The 24,785-nt window shown below is 50.8% G+C and overlaps 3 protein-coding genes and 1 long non-coding RNA gene across 4 annotated transcripts; all 4 read right to left on the bottom strand.

Annotated features, from left to right (window-relative positions):
• Positions 1–2,751: 2,751 nt before the first annotated feature.
• Positions 2,752–6,967, bottom strand: LOC101753956 (probable V-type proton ATPase subunit d). Its single transcript, XM_004969332.4, has 10 exons — positions 6,607–6,967; positions 5,429–5,549; positions 5,207–5,314; positions 5,016–5,118; positions 4,834–4,914; positions 4,656–4,741; positions 4,497–4,556; positions 4,357–4,405; positions 3,317–3,451; positions 2,752–3,174 (listed from the first exon to the last, which is right to left on the bottom strand). The coding sequence occupies exons 1-10, from the start codon at positions 6,785–6,787 to the stop codon at positions 3,043–3,045; spliced, it is 1,056 nt and encodes a 351-aa protein (XP_004969389.1). The 5' UTR covers positions 6,788–6,967; the 3' UTR covers positions 2,752–3,042.
• Positions 6,968–10,532: 3,565 nt separating this feature from the next.
• LOC111257267 lies at positions 10,533–12,094 on the bottom strand. The gene is made up of 2 exons (XR_002677691.1): positions 11,865–12,094; positions 10,533–11,291 (listed from the first exon to the last, which is right to left on the bottom strand). It is a non-coding gene; the product is annotated as an uncharacterized LOC111257267 (long non-coding RNA).
• Positions 12,095–12,486: 392 nt separating this feature from the next.
• LOC101753534 (protein QUIRKY) lies at positions 12,487–16,252 on the bottom strand. Its single transcript, XM_004969331.4, has one exon. The coding sequence runs from the start codon at positions 15,965–15,967 to the stop codon at positions 12,761–12,763; it is 3,207 nt and encodes a 1,068-aa protein (XP_004969388.2). The 5' UTR covers positions 15,968–16,252; the 3' UTR covers positions 12,487–12,760.
• A 1,620-nt stretch (positions 16,253–17,872) lies between these two features.
• LOC101753130 (15.7 kDa heat shock protein, peroxisomal) lies at positions 17,873–18,808 on the bottom strand. Its single transcript, XM_004969330.4, has 2 exons — positions 18,508–18,808; positions 17,873–18,374 (listed from the first exon to the last, which is right to left on the bottom strand). The coding sequence occupies exons 1-2, from the start codon at positions 18,632–18,634 to the stop codon at positions 18,001–18,003; spliced, it is 501 nt and encodes a 166-aa protein (XP_004969387.1). The 5' UTR covers positions 18,635–18,808; the 3' UTR covers positions 17,873–18,000.
• Between the last annotated feature and the right edge of the window lie 5,977 nt (positions 18,809–24,785).

Raw genomic sequence — 24,785 nt, 5'->3', positions numbered from 1 at the left:
AAATCTCCTAAGTTCATGATAATAAGCACGGGCGCATGGAGTGAACAAGGAGATCGAGAGGTTTGAGTCTAGTCACAGCAGGGGCCAAAACAACAACAATCACCGTAAGGCCCAGGGGACAGAGGAGATACGCAACGATCACGTTACACAATGACAACTGAAATAACAACAGTGGAGGTGAGAATAGGAAGCGGAAGCCAGGCAATAGAGGGGGTGGGGGTGGACGGGCAGAGAGGTAAGGGGTGGCGGACGGCCGCAGAGGGAGGGGGCGGGGGCGGAGAGAGGAACCAAGGGAGAAGGAGGGTGCAGCGTGGGGAGAGAGGAAGGGGGCAGCGCTCAAGACCTCGGGGGCGAGGGGCGTGGGCGGACGGCGCGGGCGGCAAGGGGCTCGGGCGGCCGGCGGGGCGCGGCGAGTACGGTCGACGTGGGACGCTCGCGGCGAGGGCGATCGGCGTGGGACGCTCGCGACGAGGGTGGCCGGCGGGGGGGCGCCGGCGGCGCGAGGGCGGCCGCCGAGGGGCAGCGCAGGAGCCTGGAGATGGATTTGGGGTGCGGCGCAGGTAGACGGATAGAGTGGGGAGTCATATAGTTAGGTTTTTGTTGGGTTGGGTCTAATTGTTGGGCTGAATTGTACATTGCGGGATCCCGCGGGTCACCCACTAGGGGAATTGTATATGCGGCCCCGCACCCGCCATGGGTTAGGTCCCCAAACCCAAGACCCGCGGGGGGAATTCTGGACCCACCCCTGCCCCCGTCGGGTCTGAAACCCGCGGGTCTTAGGTGCAGACCTTCCCGATTCCCATCCCGAAGCACAATGAGGAGCAGTGCCCACAAACCACCGCACGCAGCAGCCAAAAAATATTCTAACATACCAAGCCACTAAAAATTTAATCAAACAACCATGCTATCCATAATACGATTGCCTAATCACCTAAAAACACTAATTCCAAAAGAATATCTGAAAATAACCAAATCAGAAGGATGTCATTCATCGGTTTTACATGAATCACCACAGGTAAAATGTAGGGTATAAAAAGTGGAATAATCTAACCCTTAGAATAGAATTGTAGTCTCTGGTGCCGACAGGAGGGATCCTGCATACCTTGTGATTGTCATAAACAGAATTCCCTAGCATGCCATGCAATTGGTAGATTCTGTATATACATTTGAGATACAAATTTGCAAGCTTAAGAAAGCAGCACTATGCATCCGCGAAAATGTCAAGTTCAGAGAAATAGCCAATATTCAAAGTTCAGGCCACAATGCAAGGTGTTTTGGCATTTCTAGGTATATAACTTTTGCTATGTATCTAGACATAGTATATATCTAGGTGTATATAAAAATCTATATACCTAGAAAAGTTAAAACGAATAGTAATTTAGGACGGAGGAAATACCACTGTAAGTGCCACATTTCCATTTCTATGGATACCATTGTAAGTGCCACACTTCCCTATACTTTTCGTGCCTCTTAAACCCCGACCACACATAAGAAATGACTGTGAAACAAACAACATCGTTCACATAGGAAAGGTGATAAATAGAGGATGCAAATGAGTGACCAGTTACGGGTCGGGTGAATATATGCGTAACTGGTAACTACATGTCCTTTGGGCTGGGGCTGTGGACAACTCTAAGTGTTCCATTCATGTGGGCAAGAAACACCAAGAAAAACTTGGTGCTTATGATTTTGTTTACTGTGTATATATTGATTAACCATATTAAATTCCGCTCTATCACCCTATATCTTGAAGATATTATGTTTCTTATGTTGAAAAAAATGACGCTTCCCTTGCCCAATATCCTTTCCTTATGGTTAATCAATATCCTTTAGGCCCCGTTTGGGTCCCTTCATTTTGAAGGAATTGGAATCTATTTAATGGAGTAGGCTAATTTATGTTGGAATGTGGCATTCCACAACTTTCCAAAGTTTAGATATAAGCCTATCTTAAATTCATGGGGTGGGAGATGGAAATTGATTCTATAGATTATGGTTATTAGAATGGAATTCAATTCTTATAGCATGCTCTTAGACTCGCTTCTCTATAGTAGAAGTGTAGCATATAAGTATCTCTCCCATATCACCAACTATAATATACAACTATATTCCACATACAATTATATGAGCTTAATTAATTTGTGTCTAAATTATAATTATTAGGATGGAATTCAATTCCAATGATCCAAACGGGGCCTTAGTGTTTCTTGACATGACACCCAAATGCTTGTTAGTTTGCACTAATAAGCTGACAGTGCTGCCATCGAGTACATTGATGTCCATTAGTGTTGCCATCACACCCAAATGCTCGACTAATAAGCTGACCGTGCACAAGGTCGCGCTCGCCAGGTCGTTCCGACGAACACTTCCCCCGGTGTTCGTCGAGCGTGGAAGCTCCTGAGCGTGCTGGACTGGCTCATGGCAGTCCAGGGCTAGCTCCAGCGAGCGCGAGGTTATAGGGAGCAGGAATGCAGCTGCAAGGAACCAAACATACCCCATGCCTCCCCGCCGGCGTTGCTTAGAACTCCTTGCAGCAAAAGGACAAAAACATGCTCGTTTTTCACAGAGACTGCTCAGAGAACAAAAGCTTCAATTTGTCATGCATTAGTTTAGAGGTAAGACGAGAAATCGGCACTGATGCATCCAGCGATGCATCTAGCATCAAAAGTTGCCGGCCGCACGCAGCCGCATGAAGAACCATAAAACTAGTCAATAGCATCCAGACATATCAACGTAGAAAAGTTCACAGAAACGTACAAAAGATTGAAAGCAAACTGCACATTGCCAGTAAACTCTGTCCCAAAATACACAAGATTTCACTTATTCTAAAGAATAGACAGGATTTTATTCGGTGTACCAGATAACCACGCCTTTATTTGACTACAAAACAAATAATACATTGACTCCAGGTCTGGACTCCTGCCGCATCCATCGAACAAGAGGGAATGGGCATAATAATAAGTCCCAGGTTTATAATGAGTGCAAGTGATTGTGCCATCATCAAAATAGGCATTTTGTACAACATATGTAGTGCCGTGTGGGTGCTCAGAAGATGAACACAACACTGTCATGGACCCTGGCCTTCTGGTTCTGAGCGACACATTCAGAGATCCACATCAGGTTCCTTATCTCCTGCTCGCGTAGCCTGATGTAAGCGAAGAAGACACCGTAGTGGAACTGCAAGGCAAGAAAAGATTCGTTAAAAGATAGCACCACGAATGAGCTGATAGCTGGGAGAATAGCTCTGAATTTCCAGGAGCAAGTTCGTAATAACAGAATGAAGCAACTCTTATAACGTATCTGAAGCGGAAAAATATACCTGCTGCTCAAAGGACAAGCATAGCCTTCGCACTTCCTCCTCATAGAAGGCCTTATCCAACATCTGGCTTTCTCCATATGAAATCCTGGAAAAAATAGACTGGTATGGTGGATACTTCTCCATTGCACCACGCACCTGCATGATTAACAAGCACAAAAAAAAGTGTTATTGCAATCGAATTAACAGAGCAAACCCATGCCATGTGTACTGCAGAAGCATTCCATCTTGAAAGACAACAGGTTTTCAGAGAGAAAAGACCTACATGTTGCTGTCTGAGATTTAAAAAAAAAATCCTCCTAAGATGAGCATGAGATCAAGAGGCAGGTGCAAAGGTGTGTAATTTGTTATAAAGCAATGTATATATGTTATTAACACATTATATCCTGAGGCATTTGGATCCCAATTTCTCCTTATCTAAACAGGCCCTAGAAAGACAGTCCACAGTAACAAAATTACAATTAACACTAAGAAGATATTCATAACATGACACCAAAGAAGAAAAAATAAAATCCTTAACAGCAAGAAATTGATGACTGATTAATAATATATTAATATATGTTCATTAAACTGATGAATGCTGACACAAAAAGCCAAGACATAGGTACTCTGGCATATGATGATCAAACTCATATGGCACTTCTGAATAGACTCTGCGCAACACTATTGCATATTTTCATCTAAGCATGTAAAGAAAATCCAAAAAGAATCACATTATATTACCATCATTAATGCGTCGGACTAACCAACAAGCCCATGCTGCTGACATAGACTAGTCAGAAAAGCAAGTTCGACATATGACAGTTCCATGAACACCATTGTTTTTCCATTTTCAAGATGAAACCCTTAGCCTAGAACATTTTGTTTCAATAAGCTACAGAGTCGTTTAGTATCGCTGGTTTTTTTCACTCAAACATACCTCTTTTACTAATAAACACTAATAAGAACACAATATAAATTGCTTACGGATTAAAAATAATTCAGACTATAGCAGGATGTGCTTTAACAAAGTAAACAATAATACTGCATGATTAGAGGTAAACCTGGTCAACATCTTCACAGACAGCCAGTTCCTCATGACCATATGGATACCTGGGGGACGTCCAAATATTAGAATCACGTGAAAAACATGCACATATACTGACAAAAAGTACCATTAGTGTTGCTTTCAAAGAAAACGTACAATAGACCAAAGTTGGAGTACAGCTTCCTGCGGTCATCTCTTGTCAACTCAGTCCCAATACTGAAACAAAAAACATAGAAATCAGGACTCTGCGTTAAGGCAACCGTGCATGTAAAACTGAAAGATGCAAAGTTAGAAATGCAAAACTCAGCACTGTACCTGTTTATTGTAATGTTAACAGCTCTTCTGTCGGCTTCAAATGAAAGGATATCACACATAATCTCAGCTGTAGCACCACCTAGTTTCTATACAAAAAATAATAATAATAATTAAAAAGGAAACAAAGAAAATGATTAAGAATAACATCATTCAAAACCACTATATTTGAGTACTGTACCTGGCAAAACTTGTAAAAATCCTCAAGATATGCTTTGTACAGAGTGTTCCTCATAATCTCGATATTCATGTCATCCAGATCCTAGAAAATATACCAAGGCATCCTCTGTTATGAAAAAAAAAATAGAGAACGAAGATGCATTTATATTTATTGGAGCACAAATGATCAGCTGCAGTTTTTACCTCAGATGTAATGCACTCTGAGAAGTAAGGAGCCAAGGGTGTATCGACTAGAACCAATCTATAAAGCTCACGCATGTTTTGAGCAACAGCAAGTGATGCAATGCTATTGATCAAGAGGGCGAAACAATTAGCATTCTGAGTATTGTCACATCTCTTCAATAAAAAACAAGGGACAGAAACAACAATAATACCTGTCAAACATGCCCAATGGGTGGCATTTCTCCAACAGTTCATTAACATCTCTCTCATGCAATGTCCCAGTTACAATAAGGACAACATTATCAATCATATGCCCGTACCTGTGAAAAACATTATACTGTCACAATCAAACTACTGCACTAGAGCAGGAAATCTAAACAAGTGTAGAGGGGGAATATATAGAGGAAGCACCCAAACAGTACTTGGACACTTACGTTATATACTGCAAGAATGTAGATAGTGGTTCAGTCGCCTGGCACAGCATGTGCTTGTACTCATCAACCAGTTTAAGAGTGCACTTTTCCACAATTGTTGTTGTGTGCAGGGGAGAAGGCTCTGCAGTTTACCAGAAATAAGTTCTCAGTACAGTAGTATATCATAAAAATGCATTGAAGAAGCATATGCTGCAAAATATTATTCTGAACACAATTGCCAGTGCGAAGTTGAATCGACACAAAATTCTGTTGATCAGGCAGGAATTCTGCCATTGTTATTGAAAGAAAATGTATTGAGTGCAACATACCCTAGTCTAGTACAGCAATCAAAATTTACGCATGGCATAACCATGGTTGGGACAAGAGGAGCTATATGTCAACCTTCTAGTGTGACAGACAGAAAAATTGAAAGGGTATAGACCCCTAAGCAACTAAATATCACATCCTCTATACGCAGAAAATGAAGCTCATACTAGAAAGGGCTAAAAATGCAGTTTGCAAAACCTATAAAATGATATCAACTAAATTCCAGCGAGTGGCATATTGCCAAGCCCCAGGCAGAAGCAAAACATGATGACTAAACAGGTTTTGCTGATTCAATTGGCCCACAGCACAAGTGGATTCTAGAAAATAAACACTAAGCGCCTGATCCAACTAAATGAATTCTTGAGGCAGGTTGCGTAGTGGTTTACAGGCATCACAGCAGGACTAAGCTAACCTGCAGGACTTTGCTTGAGCTTCAGATGCTCACATTAATAGAACATATCGATACAGAATGAAGGCTTGGATACGGTATACCTAACTAGACGACACGAACAATCTGTTCAATCGACCAATTAATGGTCTCGCCATACAGGGACCTAGTGGGCTTATGCTAGAAGTTGAAAATTCAGATAACTAGCAAGCGATCTGGACTGACGAGCTTCCCCTCCGAGATCCGCGAATGAAGGGGACAAAAGGACACAACAATGCTCGGAATTCTAGCTCGAGAACGAGCCCTGCTAGTAGGGCTACCCCGAAATCCCCAACCGGGATCCCAATTCGCGGGAGGCAGATCACGAATCGCGGTGCCCCAGCATTACCAGCGTGGATTCCGATTGAGAAAAAGGAGCACACGGCATCGGCAGCTCCCAACCCCACCGCACCCGAAGCCGAGGGAGGCCGGAGGAGGATCTCACCGTTCTGGAGGTAGGGCCCGTACTCGGTGGCGGTGAGGTGCATCTTGATGTCGTCGAGGGTCTCGCACTGGCAGAGGTTGTTGTAGTCGGCGGCGGTGAGGAGGCCCGAGCGGTTCCCCCGCACGATGGCCTCCAGGAACCCGTCGTGGATGTTGAACGACAGCATCTCCCACCCGTACATCTTCGCCGCCGCCTGCTCCGGCTCGCTCCCCGGAGACGAGAGCTTGGTCGGGGGTGGCGCGCGGCGGGGGCGGTGGCGGGATCGGGAGGGAGAGGCGGGGAGGTCGTCGCAGATGAGATCCGGGAGGTGGGGTCGCGGTCGCGGCGCTGATGTGGTGGGAGAGTTTTTATTAGAAGGGACTCGTTGCCGCAGCAGAGCTTGTGAGATCCGGGCGTGGCACGTCGGCCGCGTCTCCTCCGTCTCAGTCTCACTTTCACAGTTCGTTTCGGGGTTGATCTGACGGTGCACGAGGGCGTGAAAACTGTTTACTGCCCCAACCAAAGTTTTTTACCAAAGTGCTCAAAGGATTTTACACAGAGTCGGGAATTAAGTGGAGAAACTGATATTTTTCTTCAGAACTCATGGAACGATTACAAAAATCATGTAACCACATCAAAGTCATAGTCGTTAGTTCGGTGTATGCCACGATATGGGTTCCCTAAACTTGCCTGGCCGAGCTTTAATATTTACCGAATTGCCAAAGAGATTGTTCGTTCCAATCCGATATTGCTCTAATCGTTATTTGTTTGGTTCATTTGCACCACCAGACTAATCTCTACTTGCTTCTCTGTCTCATACTTTGACCGACAATAAAGTAATTTTCTTTAGCACTAACAATTCACCGTGCTTATTGACCATTGTTATGCTATTAGCCACACCATCGCAGCACACCGCTAATGGAGCCAGCATGGTTACAAATTAACTATCTAGTACTCCCTTTTATCTCCAAAACAATGCAATTTTAATTTTATCTAAGTCAAATTATCTTACATTTGACTAAGTGCTTAGAGAAAGATGCAACCATGATTGCATATGTCTGGATGCTTGAGTCCGATGTTTGCAGTTTCCAACTTGTTATAATTCTTTTCGGCTGCCAAAGGTGAATATATTGGGTTACCAAATTGTAATACTATCGGTAATTAAGATGGCGTTTAGGCAAATTTGTTTATCACAATTCGCAACTTCGTGCAGTTAGATTCAGTTAAACCGAGGATTAGAAAGAAACATATAGAAGAAACAGAACATATGTGCAGGGTATTGTACCTCGTCTGTTTGTCAAGGTACCATTGATTCCACCTCTATACTATACTCCCTCCATCCCGCAAAGAATGTTATTTTAGATTTGTCCTAAGTCAAACTGTTTTAAGTTTGACTGAGTTTACATAGTATCAATATTTATAACAATAAATAGGTATGCTATGAAAATATATTTCATAACAAATCTAATGAAACTTGTTAGACATCAAAAGTATTGATATATTTTATATAAATTTGGTTAAATATAAGATTGTTTGACTTAGAATAGAACAAAAGGATACTCTTTTAAGGATGGAGGGAATATGTTTTATCCTTGCATTCAACACTTGTCCACAACACGGTCTGTTGAACGTGCACCTCCGCTACCTTTCTGATCCAGCCGCCTGCCGTGGTGCATGCCGCAGTGGGGCAGACTGGACTAGAGCAGAGGAGAAGTCGCTTGTTCATGTTAGGCTGAATTACGAAGCAAGGAACGTGAACGTGACAGTATGAGTAATGCGTTGACAGAAAGTGAATAGTTTGAAAGAGTACAGTCTGTCTGTGTCTGTATTATTGAGCCTTATTAATTGCGACTTTTCAAAAAAAATAATTTTGAGTTTTCAACTTGTTGAAAATTTAGGATTGGGAAAAGAAAATGACAGTGGAGTACACCATGTTACATTAATCAATTGGGCAGGCTTACTTTTAGAGTTCAGACAAACACTTAGTTATTAAGCTTGTATGGGTGAAGGGTTCTATTGGGCATGAGCCCTGAAATATAAACTTGACAGTCACGTTAAAAAAAAGAAAAATTAGTTTTGTAACATTGAAAGATCGCGACTTCCGAAAAATACCATCGAAAGACCTTGCTACCGTAAAATACCATTGAAAATTACAAATGTTAATTGAAAATATCATTCCATTACATTTTATTCACTGAAAACTTCATCTCTTTGACTAATAGACCAACTTAAAATGACAATCCTACCCTTCTTATCCTTTGAAGACCATAGAGGGGATCGATCCTTCTTCCAGTCAGCCTTATACTACCGCTCGTCTCCTCGGCGAACTCCTCCCGCACTACTCCGCGGTGCCGCCGCTCCTCACCCACCGGCGACGCTACCCCTCGCTGGCTTTCCCCAAAGGCGACGCCACCTCCCTGCGAGCTATCCGCTGGACGTGCCGCCTCCCTCGTGCGCGAGCACAAGCTCCACTCTTGAGGATAGGGCGGAGGGCTGTGCGCCACACCCAATTTGCATCAATTTGAGACCTCTCATGTAAGACCGTAAGACTAGTTTGGTTGTGGATTTTTTAAGACCATGCTGGATTGGTGGTTCCGTATTATCTTTTGGGATCAAGACATGAGTGCAGAAGTTTATCGTTATCAGTTTTCTTGCCGTATCATCTGGAACTAGCTTCAATTGATGCTATCATGCCGTGCTTCGGGGCGGCAGGCACCACAACTGTGGGCAGCGCAATGACGGGCACCTTGAGCCCAGACGTTGGCACGGCGCGGAAGGGCAGGCCCATGGACAGCGCGGCGGCCGGCCTTGTGTCACCGTCCTCTCATCGTCTCATTCCTAGCCCTATATGATCTGCAGAGTGTTTTCTGGTTCCGGGCTGAAAGGGTTAGGGGTATTTTTGTCTTGGTTAACACCGTTTGTGTCAAAAACTAACGGAATGCTAATTTCAGTTTGAGTTTGCAGCTTTCGCTAGTATTTTACGGGGCTGAGCATCGAAAGATGGTATTTTATGGAAGTCGCAATCTTTCGGTGCTATATTTTCCCTTAAAAAATCATTCTTATATACAGTATGTATTGAAACTGATCGAGGACTCGGTTTGTGCTTTACTTCTAACTACTAAACATGTCCTATACAAGTGTGAAATATAATGTGCCACATCAAAATCTCTTCGATGAAGAATCCTTTGTGAAGCTATGAAGATCATTTTTCCATACTAAAGCTATGTTATAGAATGGGTAAACTTTGTGCCAACGGAATGAGGTTCCAAACACCTTTCTACAAAAGAATGGTATCTCCCTGTCCTGTGTGTAACAAGTGATTTCATCAAAGATTGATATCAATATGTATTTTTTATAACGGATTGTTAACACTTTATTTTGGATATCCTTTCTCCAATACAATATATGGATGAGAAAATTACACTCTGGCATTTGTAACCATTCGAAAACAAGAGAAGAAAAAGTCACTGATGGAATCTTCGTTTCTTCCTTGGTGAGAAAAGACACTAAAATCCTTTGTTTTGCTTCTTAAGACGTTGACATATCGAGTAACCTCCTTTTTTTGAGATGTAGGACGACCTGAAAGTAGTGTCGACTAGAAATTGTCTGGGCAAAAAGATCATTTTGCTGCATTACTTATCCTGAAAGCACACTAGACTGCTTGACTCTATCCGGTTCTCTTACTGAGGATTGCCGGCACCTTTTGTTATGCGGAGTTTTGCGATATTACTTTTGCTTTCAGAATCTTTTTGGTGCTATTCTGCACAAATAATGAAAAGAGTAACCTTGTACCATGGAAAAATGGATGGCACTGAACTTCTTCATGCATCAGTGCATCAATCAGGTCAGTTCCATGCATGGTATTGGTATGAAGCGATTTTGTGATCTGGTAAATTTCACCCATTTAGGTCCATCCCAACCTCTCCTTTTTACCCTGCACACGAGCATGAAATAACATCTCTCTATATTTGTAGACGATGGGCCAAAGATCTGCCCTGTCCTATTAATTCACATGCCCAAAAAGAGCCCATTGATCACCTTTAATATAGTCATCAAGCAACTAACAACATACTCTACACATAGTTCATACAATTACTGGGTTCATATGACAATAACTAATGCCCACACATAGTTCATACAAGAACATATGAAGCAACTCAACCAGAGCCTGCACCAAATCGTCGTGCGAAGATCTCATCCTGCAAGCTCAGAAGGTATTTCTGCTGTCGCTCACTCATACCACTAATGTCCATACTCATCACTGCAGAGTCTTGAATCTGTTGTCTTAACTCAAGATCTTTTTCCTTTAGTTCAATCTTTCTCTTCTCCAGTTCCATTATCTGATCATGGCGCTCTTTCTTTCTATCCTCTTTGAAGGTTTCGAACTCTCTCTTCTTGGCCCACATATTTTCCAACGTTTCCACGTACTGGGCCTTTGCAACGAGACCTTCCTCTTCATCATCAGCGTGGCTTTCATCGCTTCCAGGAGAAGACGAACCTGGACTTGCGGTGGCGCTTGTCTTCTGTCTTTTGTGGTTGAAATTCCTGGCTCCACTCTTTCACGCGGCGGACACCATAACATCTAAAAGTGCCAGATCTTCCTCAACTTGTGTACTTCCAGATTGACTTTCCTCCGAATCGCTTTCTAGGTTGTGGTCGCTAACCAAGTCCAGAAAACTACCCATTGGACTACCCATCAGAACAACCTACACATTGAGAAAAAAAAGGGAACAAGTATAATGACCAAACAAATTACCGATTCTCAGTAGTATCACTTCTAATTACCATAACCAAAACAAAATTGTATAGTTGCGTCAATTCTAAACTTAACCAAACAAAATCATTCCATTGCATCCATTCCTAGCTTAACGAAACAGAATCGTTTCATTGAATCTATTCACAGCTTAACAAATACTGTAAATCCAAAACCTTCCCCCATCCATGCTGTCTCCCCCTGCCTCTGCCATCTGTAGCCGCTCTCTGCCTGCCAGGCCACCTCCTTCCCCTCCGCGCTCTCTACCTGCCCGGCCGCCTCCCTCCCTCAATCCCTCTTCCCTGTCGGCCTCCCGACCCAGGCTCCACACAGATTCGCCTCCCTCCCGGTCGCCTCCATCCAATGCTCCCCCTCCTCCACGACCGCTCGGAGGCAACGCGGTGCGGTGGGGAGCGATTGGCGGCGCGGCGAGATGCGGTTCGCGGCACAGCCGGACGCCGGCCCCCCGCGCCACCTCTCCCCTCCGGATCCGGCAGCAAAAAGCGTAAGGGGGGCAGCAGCGTACCTGGCGGCCGTGGCGGGACGAGATCTCCGAGGTCCGACTCCGAGCGGCGCAGCGGTTGCGATTTTGCAAACCTAGCGAGTGGCGGAGTCAGATGTGCGAGGGAGGGGGGAGGGCCGGGGGTGGGGAGCAGATAGGGAGCGCCCGAGAATAGCGAGGACGCGGGAGCGCGCGGGGGTTTGCTCGGTTTCGCTACTTTTTTGGGAGTTGCAGGACGCTGGCGCGCGTGTTTGGCTCGGTTTCGCGCTCTCGCTACTTTTTTGGAGGCTGTTGGAGTTGCACAAGCCGTATCAGAAAACGAGCTTCCCCTCCGACGATCTCCTGTCCTGTTGGCGTTTGGATTGATGCCAACCGCCGGCAGGCCAAATTTTAGCCGTTGACCGTGGGCAAGCGTTGCGTTTGGATCAATGCCGCGATTTGGCCGCCAAATATTGGCCGGCCGATGGTTTGGCAGGGTCAGCAGCGGACTGCATCCAAACGTACCCTACATGACCTGATCAGTGAGTAGTGATCACCATCCAGATCGATCATTGCCGAATGCGAGGACACGTACGATCTCGATCTGACTTGTGAGCAGAGCAAGGCAGCGGATGCTTGCCAGCGGATACCTGTACGGAAGCAGCTCTTTTCCGAAATTCTGAACTCAAATGGATTTCTTGTTGAGATGGGCTGAAGCAGAGCTGAACAAATGTAGCAAATTGCCATGACAACTATACTGCTATCTCTATGTTCCTTTTAGAATGCACTATCTATATATGCTTATGAATACAGCAATATCAATATCTATCCTCTTCCGGTCCGATACATCACTTTTGCACCGATTTTATTACACAGCAAAATGGGGAATAATCAGGGGTGGAGGGGGAAAAAAAAGCAAGCTCGCGCCACTCTCCTGAGAGTCAGAGCAACCTGTCCGAGAGGCTGGGCAGCCGGCGGAAGAAGTTGACGGCCGGCGGCGGCATGGGGTCCCGGAACATCGGGTGTCGCAGGTAGTAGAACCCGCTGGCCACGGCCACCATCTTGGGCGGCATGGCGTAGAGCGCGACGGCCACGGCGAGGCAGACGCCCACGAAGATCCGGCTGGCGCGCGGGTCCCTCCAGCTCACGAGCGCCTGCAGCCGCTCCCCCTGCGCCGCGACGTCGCCCATGACGCGCTGCACGCGCCCGGCCAGCGTGCGGAGCCGCTCGTACCGGAGCCGCAGCACGTCCGGCGGCGGCACCGGGTCGAACTCCTCCTCCAGCTCGTCGCCGTCCACCGTGTCGGCCTGCGACAGCCGCGCGTCCATCCCGGCGGGGCCACGAGGCCGGAACCGGTAGTACCACACGCCGATCATGAACACGTACAGCGACGCCGTGGGGACCACCAGCTCCGGGTACCAGACGAGCACCAGGTAGAGCGCGTGGACGAGCACGGTGGTGGACGGGTTGCGCCACCGCTTGACGCCGTCGAGCCACCGCGCCAGCCCGACGGCCCAGGCCAGCACCCCCATGATGCGGAACCAGTTGGCCTTGGCGCGCCGCACGCTCCACGTGTGCGCGTCCGCGTCCAGCATGTACTTGACAACCTCCGGCCCCAGCGGCGGCTCCGACCGCGCCAGCCACGTGGCCACCGTGCGCACGGCGGCGCCGCGGAGCGCCTCCTGCTGCGCGACGCCGATCGGGCGCAGGTAGTGCATGCGCGGCAGCAGCGGCGACGTGTAGGTGACCCACGTGTCCGGCAGAGCCGCCGGCGACGAGAGCCGCACGGCCAGCCGCACCTCGCCCATCTTCTTCAGCCCCGACCGTAGCAGCACCAGCAGCGGGTACGACGCCGTGTAAACGCGGTTGCTCTCCAGCGTCGACACGCGCACCCGCACCTTGCCGACGCGGTAGTCCTGGCGGTCGTCGCCGGCGCCGGCGAACATGCGCCAGTTGTCGAACACGGCCACCGTCAGCACCGTGCAGGGGTCGTACACCTGCCACGTGTACTGCTCGTTCCACCGCGGGTTCAGGCTGTCGGTCACGGTGCGGGTGCGCACCCACTTCTTGCCGTACTTGGCCACGCAGTAGGCGTCCGTGCACCCCTTGGCGCCGCCTTTCGTCTTCATCGGCAGCAGGCTGCACGCGTCGATGATGCCCAGCTCCAGCACGCCCACCGGCGGCTTCCACAGCTGCTTCGCCGTCGGCCGGTAGTCGCTGCACACGTGCGCCGCCTCGTCCAGCACGTGGTACCCGCCTTCCAGGCACAGCCGGAGGTGCAGCCGCCCGGAGTAGAAGCCCCCCGGCGGGCCGCCGCCATCGCTGCCGCCTTCCAGGTTGAACCACCTCGAAGCCACGATCTGCCGCTCGTCAAGGCGCTGCTCGATGGAGGCCACCGGGATGGTGGCGTGGCCCAGCAGCGCGGGCTCCTTGATCATGGACCGGTCCTCAACGAGCACGACGAGGGTGTCGTCCAGCGGCTCGGACGCGACGAACATGAGGTCCTCGGACCACGCGAACGCGGAGCCGGTGCTGCTCGCCACCGACCGCCGCGTCCGCGCCGACTGGAAGCCGAGCTGCACCTTGACGCGCACGTCGAACGGGAGCCCCGGCGGCGGCGCCGGCACGCGGAGGTCCTGCGCCTCGATCACCGACGCGCGCAGGTACCAGAGCTTGGGCGACTGGTACACCTTGGACCGCGTGTACGCGGCGTACGGCGCGTCCGTGTTCCACGCCTCCGGGAACGCGTCGTCGGCCTGCGTGCCGATCCACACCGCCACCATGATGTCCCCCGTCACCATGCCCGGCTCGCCGCCCTCGAGCCGGTACCACTGCGGCGCCAGCGGGCCGTCCGGCTGGTCCCGGACCGGCACGTCGGAGAGGTCGAAGCACACGCCGCCGAGGAAGGCCTCCGCGGGGGAGGGCGCCCCGCCGTCCCACACGGAGATCTCCAGCGTCGGCTCCGGCCTCGCGTGGCTGATGGCGAACACCTGGTTCCACTCGGGGTTGCCGGTGCCGGAGACGTCGCGGCCGGGCCGCGACCGGAGCGAGTGCGGGCCTGCCTGGACCTTCACGTAAGGGCCCTCGCAGGCGCGGATGCCGCGCACCCGCACCACGCGCACGAACAGGTAGCGCATCGGCTCCACCAGGTCGTACGACGCCGACTGCACCGGCTCCACGGATTCGCCGGCGGACGCGAACCGCCCGGGAATGATGCGGGGCGAGGAGGCGTGGTAATCCGGGTAGCGCACCACGCGGACGCGCTCCGTACTCGACGCCATCCGCGTCTTGCGCACCTCGGGAGGGTACGGATCGCCGCCCTCCGGCTGCGGTACGGGCTCCGGCTCCGGCGGTGGCTCCGGTGGCGGCGGCGTCATTGGCCCGTGCGGCCCGTGCACCGGCGGCGGCATCATGGTGCCGCCATGGGGGCCGTGCGGCCCGTGCATTGGCGGCGGCATCATCATTGGACCGTGGGGGCCGTGCATCGGCGGCATCATCATCGGTGGGTGCATGGGCGCTTCCTCCACGTTAATGATTGGAGGCTGCCCCGCCGGCTGCTGCACCTCGACGGCGGCCTCGGTCGGCGCGGGCATCTCATGGAGCTCCTTGGGCGCTTCCGGAGGGACCTCCGGCGGCGGCGCGTTGTCGGCCTGCTCCGGCGGCTTGTCCTCCGGGGGCGGCGGCGGCCCTTCCGCCGGCTCGTCGTAGTAGTAAATCTTGAGCCCGACCTCGCCGCGGATCCAGCTGAGCAGGCTGCGCTTCTCGAGCGGGAAGTAGACGATGCCCTCCTGGCCGCGGCGCGAGAACTGGGAGCCGTAGATGCGGACGCGGCCAAGGAATTGATTCTTGCCGCCGCCGCCTCCGGAGGGGTTGAAGCGGCGGTCGTGGTAGAGCGAGACGTCGAGCGCCTCGGCGTGCATGTTGGCCGGGTCGTGCACGGCGAACTCGAGGCGCTCGTGCCACTGCGGGTTGAGGTCCCGCGGCACGGTCCGCGTGCGCTTCCGCTGGCCGTCGAAGTCCACCACCGCGAAGGCGCTGGACGTGCCGAGCCCGTCCTTGGGCACGAGGTCCCGCGCGTCCACCACCTCGACGGCCAGCCTCCGCACCATCGGCGGCGGCGGGCCACCACCGCCACCGCCGGCCGCCATGGGCGGAACAGAGGAAGCAGGGGAAGGTGGAGACGCTGGTGTGGAGGGGGAAAAAAAGGAAGCGAGAAGGCGACGGCGAAGGGAATACGGTTCCTTATGATCGATCGGCGTGGGGGTGGTGGACCGATCGAGTGGTTGCTTTTGCTTTTGTGGGGAGGTAGTGTGCTTTGGAGAGAGGAGAGAATCTGTGCTAGAGTGAGAGAGCCGCGGAGGAAGAAGAAGTTGGTGTCTTTCTTGACGTGGAAGCTCTCACCTTTGGCGCGCGCAGAATCCGATCTGCTCTTCGCCTTCTTTTTGAATGTGCACTGATGCGGTGGTGCCGGCGCTGCGTTCGTTGGCGACTTCCTCCTCCTGCCCTTTTCCTGGCGTTCCCAAAGACAATGCCGACTAAATAACCTCCGTGCATCGTGGTAAGGACTAAAGAGGCTTCCATTCCAAATGCGCTCAGTTCTGTGGTCGGCTGCAGCAGCCTGCCCCATAGTTACATATCAAATCAGTTGGCTAAATTCCCTCTTCGCCCATATCACCATCAATACACGCCGCCCTCCTCCAAGCAATGGTAGGTGCTAGGTGGTGTTAGAATTGCCATGGGGGAGATCACAGATCACCTAATCACCGCCTGTCCTCCACCTCGCGGGTGTTGATCAAGCCAAACAGGAAAAAAGGTGCCTTAGTTTTAGTTTAATGGATGGCCGTTGTCGCATGGAAAAGTAGTAACATGAAGTTGAGAGTAGCTTATGCGGTTATAAAATGTGATACTAACTACTAAAATAGTTGACGTATTTGTGATTGCTCGCATATGTACGAAGAAGATAACTTGGTACAAACAGGTGGTAAAAACGGTGCAGCTTACTCACAAGATGTGGATAGTTTTCTCAGGTTGAACATTTTTGCTAAACTGTTTTTTTCCTTTTCTTTCCGAACTCCGTAAGAATACAAATTCGCGGACGATGAGATTGCTACAATAAATTATTTTTTAACGGAAAAATATGAGGCAGCCTGAACTCAAAATCTTGATTTTGATACAGAGATGGATCACGAAAGGGAAAGGTTTTGTAAGTTGTAACCAAATTAGAACACATCCAAGAAAGCTAAATTTGGTACATTGCTACTCTCTCCGTTTCAAATTATAGGTCATTTGGTTTTATAGATTCGTAGTATTTACTATGTACCTAGACATAAGCATATTTCTAGATGCATAGTTAAAACTAGGGGCGGATCTAAGGGGGGCCGGGGGCTTTAGCCCACCTACTACCTAGCTCCATTAGAACCAAAGGAAGAAGATGTGTAAAAGAGAGGAAAAATAAGAAGAAAAAGAGGGAAAAGGGTGAAGATGGAGGAAAAGGAAGAACCAAGCCTCCTAAGCTTCAATCCTACCTCCGCCACTGGTTAAAACTATGCATCTAGAAAAGTCCAAATGACCTATATATTAGAATGGAGGAAGTACTATAGAATTTGGATTTCGATTCCTATTATTTTGAACAGGTAATATTTCTCGTACAACAAGACAACGCCTAGGTGATAAGACGTAGCTAAGATGCCACAGGGACATCATACCACTGATACAGGGGAGTGCAACAGGTATATATGGTTGATGGGCATAGGTCGAGGCATATCTCGATGCTCATAACCCGCTATTTGATGGGAACGGGCCAACGGCTGTTGGTGAAAAGGGTAGACGGAATCGATTCTGCTGCGTCACTCCCTCGCGCACAGAATTTCCATTGGCGTTAACATGGGTTCGTTACATTACAATCTTTCATTCGCTTGAGAATTCAGATGCAAGTTCGCCGGAACGGCGACCTGCGACCCTCGGAAGAGGCGCCATCTGTCACAAGCTGCTGACGTGGCGATGTGACATGTCAGCATAAGCGTGCGTACGCCCGCACAGATTATGGACACAGATTATAAGCAATGCATTTAGTATGGTTTTTTTTTCAAGGAACCAAATATAATTAATACAATTTCGTTTTTAACGAATCCATTCTCGTAGATGAGGTACACACATCACATATACATGGCGCCTTAGCTACTCAATTCGTGGCGGACAGTAGCCTGTGGGCGAGGAACGCGCCGAGCGCGAACCCGGCGACGGCCGCGGCGACCATCTGGCCCCTGCCGCCGAGCGCCTCCGCCCAGGTCGTCATCCCCTCGGCCTCCGCCGCCGCGCACGTCTCCCTGGCCTCGGCCAGCCTCGCCACCACCATGTCCGTGCCGCTGGCCGGCTGCTTGGGCACGGTGAGCGACAGCACGGTGCCGTCGAAACGCCCGGCCACCCCGTCGAGGTTGGCCGTCTGGGGCAGCTGGAACGCCTTGTGGAACCGCACGTACCCCGCCGGCCGCTCGCCGCGCACCGTCAGCCGCCCGCCGGAGTCCACCTGCACCTTGAAGTCCTCCTTCTTGAACCCTGCATTATTCAAGCGCATATGTACGTACACATCTCATGAGAAATGTATATTTTAATTTTTCTTAAAAAAAAAGAGATATGTAGTACATGATATGACACATCTTTCTTTAAAAAAATGAGGCTAATAATTTACCTGGGAGGTTGAGGCGGATGATGTAGGTGTTGGCGCCGTCGAGCCACTCGAGCTTGGGGTCGATGTCGGTGACGGCCTCAGGCGCCGCGCCGCATTTCGCTGCTCGCTGCGGCTTGCCGCTCGCCATGAGAGAATGGCCAGTTGATTGGCAAGTGGTTGCGTTTGCGCTTGATCTGATTCTGATCCTTCAGCAGCAGCAGGTGATTGATGGATGGTGATGATCCGAGCTGCTGCAAGCTTTGCCAAGCTTGGTTAGCTTATATATGTAGAGCTACGGGGCGTGCCTGTTTTTGTTTGTGTGCTTTGTTGGTTATCCCAAGCTTTTCTTCAAGGTTGCAGCGGGAAATCGTGTTTGTCGTCGACGTCTGGGTAAAGGCTAGGGATCTCTAGCGGACGGTGCCTTGCTTTCGGCACCCATGCGGCACGGTACCTCAAGCCCTCGTCTCAAGAAAATACAAGGAGGTGAAGGCAGATGCCGTGGACAAGCAAGCAGCAGGCCGATTCCTTATTTTGCATAGGAAAAAGCTTATTTATTTATGACCATATTGCCTCAGTTTGAATTTAGCCATCCAATTCCAAAATCAGGAATCTTCAACCACCCAATTGTCAAAACCATTCACAATTGACCATCTAACTGTTTTGAAAGGTGGTTTTGCTGATGTGGATGACACGTGGCACTAGACCCACACGTCAAGTCCTCTTTCTTTCTTCTCTCCTCTTCTCAAGCTCCATAGCCACGCTGGCCGCCTGCTCTTCTCACCTGCAGGGCCACCGCCGCCATCCACCGTGCTGAGCCGCCGCCGCCGCCGTCCACCCCTTGCGGGGCCACTGCCGTCCACCTTGCGGAGCCGCCACCGTCCACCCCCACGATGAGCAGGACTGGGAGAGCAGCACGAAGAAGTGTTTGGCCGGGTCATCCAGCAGGGCGGTGGCGAGGAGGCGGTGTGACGGAGATGAGCGTGGTGGAGGCGCGCTAGTGGCCAGCGAACAACTTCTCCTAGAGCGGGGCGAAGATGAGGTCGGAGTTTGTAGGGAAGAGGAACGCCACCTTTGGCTGCTGCCTCTTGTTCCTCCCGTAGCCGCCGAAGAAGGAGGGGGTGGCAGCGCCAGCAGGGTTGGCGGCGGCCGCGGCGGCCTTGGAGGTACGCGCGGTGGAGATGAGGACGGCACAGCGGAAGAGCGCGAGGTCCTCCATCTCGTCGGTGTCCGGGATGGCTGGGAGCATCCGTGGTGGGATGAGGCACGGCGCGATGAGGAATACCACTGAGATGGAGAGCAGTAGCAGTAACAACGACAGCACGTACGACGAGGCGACACCATCTCCCTCGCTCTCTATCCCTCAACCGCCTAGAGAACGGAAACGCCGCTACAATCCCTGGTCTCCAATCAACCAACAGGAGACGGCGGGAATGGAAACACCAAAAGCAATCAAAATCCCTACGATTCAGGAGGGGTTTCTTTCCCTGCAGGGATTGGATCTCGCGGGCATTAATCGGAGGATGGTGGGAGGGGGTAAATCAGGGAACTCCGCGGGTAGGCTCGATGCAGGTGGGGGACGGCGGTGGTGTACGGCGGCGGCGGCTGTAGCTCGACATGATGTGCGGCGGCAGCAGCCCTGCGAATGAGGAGGGCAGGGGGCCGGCGAGGCTGTAGAGCTTGAGAAGAGGATAGGAGAAAGAAAGAGTACCTGACATGTGGGCCCAGTGACATGTGTCATCCACGTCAGCAAAATCACCTTTCAAAAACAGGTAGATGGTCAATTGTGAATGGTTTTAGCAGTTGTTGATCGAAGATTCCTGATTTTGGAATTGAATGGCCAAACTCAAACGGAGGCAATAGTTGGATGGTCAAAAATAGATTTTTTCCTATTTCATATCCCTACTATTTCTTCTGTTATACTCGTTTCTAACCCATCATTCATCACTGTATATAATTAGTACATCTACATATATCATTTGCTGACAATATGGTAGACGTATTGTGTAATATGTGCTCAATGATTGGACGACAAGTGTAATAATCTAATCAAGTGCCTATATTTGCTTGATGCCCACAGAAGTTACCAAATTGGTATTATATAGATTTTGTTAGATTCATAGCAAAAATTATGTATCTAGAAAAGTTAAAACGACCTACAATTTGCACTACTAGAAATAGTAGCTTCCATGATGTTTTGCACGTGACGTTCTAAAACTTTATCATTAAACATGCCGCATCTATGACGAAAATCTCAGGTTCGTCATAGATCATCGGCAGGAGCCCTCGGCCGCTATGGAATTATGATGAAAAAAATGCGCATCATAAAATAACATCTCATATAGTCACAGAACGGTGCGCCACCATCATCTCGTATTTGCAACGCCAGTAACTCATCATAGAATCGGTGGGCCACATGTGGCTGTGGGACCCATAGGTCCACATGTGATGACAGAGGGTCCAGCGTGTCTTCGTGGCTACCATGTGTAGCGACCAGGACCCGCCGGTCCACGTGTCAGGGCCATGGTAGAGGTGGGACCCGGCCGTCCACATGTACGGGTGAGGGCCCAGTAGGTTGACGTGGCTAACACGTGTAACTGTGGGTCCCTGTTGACCGGTTCAACATGTCTATGTGGCTGCCACGTGTAGTGACCAGGACCCTTCCGTCCACATGTCAGGGCCGTAGGTCAAATATGTCAACGCAGGGCCCATTGTAGAGGTGGGACCCGACCGTCCACGCGTACGAGTGCGGGCCCAGCAGGCCGATGTGGCTAACATGTGTAATTGTAGGTCCCGGTTGAATGGTCCAACATGTCTACCTGGCAGCCACGTGTGGTGACTGGGACCCGACGGTCCACGTGTCAGGGTTGTGGGTCAAATATGTCAACATGGGGTCTACTGGGGAGGTGGGACCGACCGTCCAAGTGTACGAGTGTGGGCTAGCAGGCCGACGGCTATCACGTGTACATGCGGGTCCCGTTGGGTGTATCTTGGAGGTCCACGTGTACAAGTAGTGGGTCCAGCAGGTAGTCATGGAAGCCACATGTAGATATGGGGCCTGCTTGCCCGGTCCAGCGTGTCCACATTATGGCCACGTGTGATGGTGGAGCCAGCAGACAATAAGGCCTCAGCCTATTTCAAAGTCAGGCCAGAGCCACTAGGATCCACTCAATCCGGCCCAGGAAGAGAAATATGCCCACATTGAATAACAGGTCTGCCGAACGAGCCTTAAAAAGGGAGCAAAAATTTTGCTGCTGCACGGGGTCGAACACGGGTCAAAGGCGGTGCAACAAATGCTATCAACCACTACGCTACTCAAGTGTTTTCAACTAACTACACACTCACATTCTTTTTGAGAAAAATACTCACACGGGCACGACGGTTCTTGTTCCCGCGCACGCTCACCGAGATGCGGTGCTGCCTTAATGTGAGTGGACATGCCAGCGGTCAGCGGCAGTTGCAAGAGGGGTTTTCAAAAACTCCTCGCCGTCGTCGCTAGTTCCTACTCCAGTTTGCAGAGGGGATTTCAAGAACTCCTCCTCTCGTTGCCCTTGCCATTTCCCAAAAGAGGGGTTTTCAAGAACAACTACTGTAGCCCCTGCTCGGCCTCCTCCATCGCCCCCTTCATTCACCGTACATCACGTCACTGCTCCGCCTCTCCAGCACTCCGGCTCACCGCTGTCCACGCACCGCATCTCCATCCACGCTGCTGCGCGAGCCCTCGAGTGCCTCCCCCTCGCGCTCCGCGTCGCGCGACATCGACGTCGGCAATAATCATGGTGGCGAGGTGGCACCCATCATTGTTGGTAGAGCTTCCTGCCGAGGTGGCCATTGAAATCGCAAGCCACCTCACTGCAACCTTAGAGTGGCCCATGGAGGACCTCCGCAACCTACGGGCAAACTGCTCGGCCATGCGCCACGTGTGTGGCGACCGCACCGGCCGGCGCGTGGCACTAGAGAGGTTTGCTATCGAGATGCAGTGGAATGATGGCGACGGCTACGACTCCCTCCTTACTCACCTGACCCAAGCCAGCAATCCAGTGGCCTGCTTCCTCACTGAGATGGAAGTCATATTTGAGGAAAACCGCAGCCCCCGGCCATGCCTCGACGAGCTCGCCCGTACCGCCGCGGGCAGGAACAATGTGGCGGCCTATGTGGCCGCCCTCTTCCTCTACAGAGCCAATAGCGGTGTTGGCGACGATGACACTGCAATGTGGTACATAAGACAGGTTGAGGGCGAGGAAGAATCGGGGGCGGCAGCGGACCAACAACGACGCCATCGATGCTGAGGAACTTGGGGTGTCTACACCGTCGTGGGCATGCCATAGAGGTGGTTTGGCGAGTGACGTGGGTTGGGGGCCAGCACGCCACACTGGCGTTGGTGGTGGCGCGTGGCAATAATCATTGATGTGTAGGCGGCCTCTGTGGTGTGGGGCAATGGGTAGAACTATTTTGTAGTGAGTAATGTAGGATTCGTGCCGAATGCGATGTGTTCTTTGGTTGAATTCAACGTATGTATCCAAACTAATTTGCCGGATTAATGTACCTTTTGCTTGATGAGGTTGAGGGCTGGTTGCTTTTCTGTTGATTTTGGTTGATGAGGTCCAATCCAGCAGCATTGGTGATTTTCTGGTGATTTTCCATTGATGTTGCAAAGGTTTTTGGTATTCCTTGTTCTAGTTTTTCCTAGGAATAATGAGATTATTGTTACAGTTATGCAGAATTAGTAACTTGAAATTGATTCTAAAGACAATCAAAGTATAATTCATGGAGGCCGGACGTGAGAAAACACTCGCTATCCTCACAAGAAAACCCTCGATTGCCTTCAATTCCTCCCCTTCATCTCCACAAAGCCCTAGCAGCCCAATTTGCGGGGTACTCTGGCGATTCGGACCACTCCGGCTACCGTAGTGGAGGCCCACAGGCGGCACGCGCCATCGCGGTGTTGTTCGGTCTTCGACGACGATGCCATCGTCGGAGTAATCGAATGATGCACGCCACAGTGCAGACACAGAAACAACATATAGAACAAATTAAACACCGAAAATAAACAATTAAACAAAGAACGAATTGACTCCAAATTATGATGACTAGATTACGAAAACAAATAATTAAACTTGAGTTCCACATCTCAAACAGGTAGCATGCAGTGCCATCCCACTACAACGACACACTACTACTTCAACTAAAATTAGCTCCTGTGTGAACTAAAATTAGCTCCCGTGCCATCTCAAACAGGTAGGTTGCCACGGTGACAATCAACAATGACATGACGCGGCGGCAAGGCATGCTTGGGCGCAGCACGCCTCGCTCTCGCATCCACCCCTCATTTCGGGCCACGATGCAGTGGCGGCTCCACTTCTTCTTGTTGTCGCCCCTCAAGGTCGCGGACCTTACCATTCCTAGGACGTGGTCCTTGACCTCATTGAGGATCCTCCACCGGTGAATCCTGGTAGGGCAGATGGGGCACCCGTAGGTGTTGTCAACATGGTGGTAGATGCGCAGAGCGTCACCACTGGGGAAGGGCACATAGTAGCAGTGGCAACGATCGTAAGACGAGTCCATCTCAGTCTGGGACTCGGAGTCAGAGTCGAACACTTCAGCCAAAACTGTGACCTTAAAGGTCAACTTTCGGGGCGGTGACGACTGCGCGGGGTTGGAGGAAGCCACTCCCGCCACCTCCAGAGGCTCGGAACTTTCGGGGAGCCCCTAGCGGCTTCGCGCCGACCATCCGTGGGCGACGGTGGCAGGTTGAGGTCGGTGGCGTCAGAGCGCGACCCCGACGACGAGCGCGATGGCCACCCGAGGTCGCCGGCATCAGTGCGGGATCCAGACACGGAAGCACCGGCGCCGTAGCTGGACGACGACTGCGGCACATTGAGGTAGCGATGTTAAGGCCAACGGCGCGGTAGGAGTGGAACGGTGAGAAGGAGGCACCGGCAGATCACTCGATCAAGGGGAGCCGGTGGGGAAGAGGCGATGCGACGGGGAGCCGGAGGGGGCAGGGGCTGAGGGGAAGATGGATCGCTTCATGGCGTCGGTGAGAGTTGCAGGGGTGAGGCGCGCGCGTCGGGGATGAGATGGTAGTGGAACTGGCGATGAGGACGATGATGGAACGTGATTTAATATTTTACGCCGGCTTCCCTGGGAAGTTAAGAAACTGGCGCCTCTCGGGGATGGCAAGCGGCTCCATGAGGAACGTGCACGCAAATAGGAATGGGGACGACTGCCGCCGGAGGCCGTGGCATCGAATAGTCGATCTGAATCGTCGACCTGAAGATAAACAGCTAGGAGGAATCGGG

This window comes from Setaria italica, chromosome V (assembly GCF_000263155.2).
Source record: "Setaria italica strain Yugu1 chromosome V, Setaria_italica_v2.0, whole genome shotgun sequence".
In the NCBI taxonomy this organism is placed as follows: Eukaryota; Viridiplantae; Streptophyta; class Magnoliopsida; order Poales; family Poaceae; genus Setaria; species Setaria italica.
The sequence above is the reverse complement of the archived record's forward strand: the minus strand, read 5'-3'. Positions and strand labels throughout refer to the sequence as shown.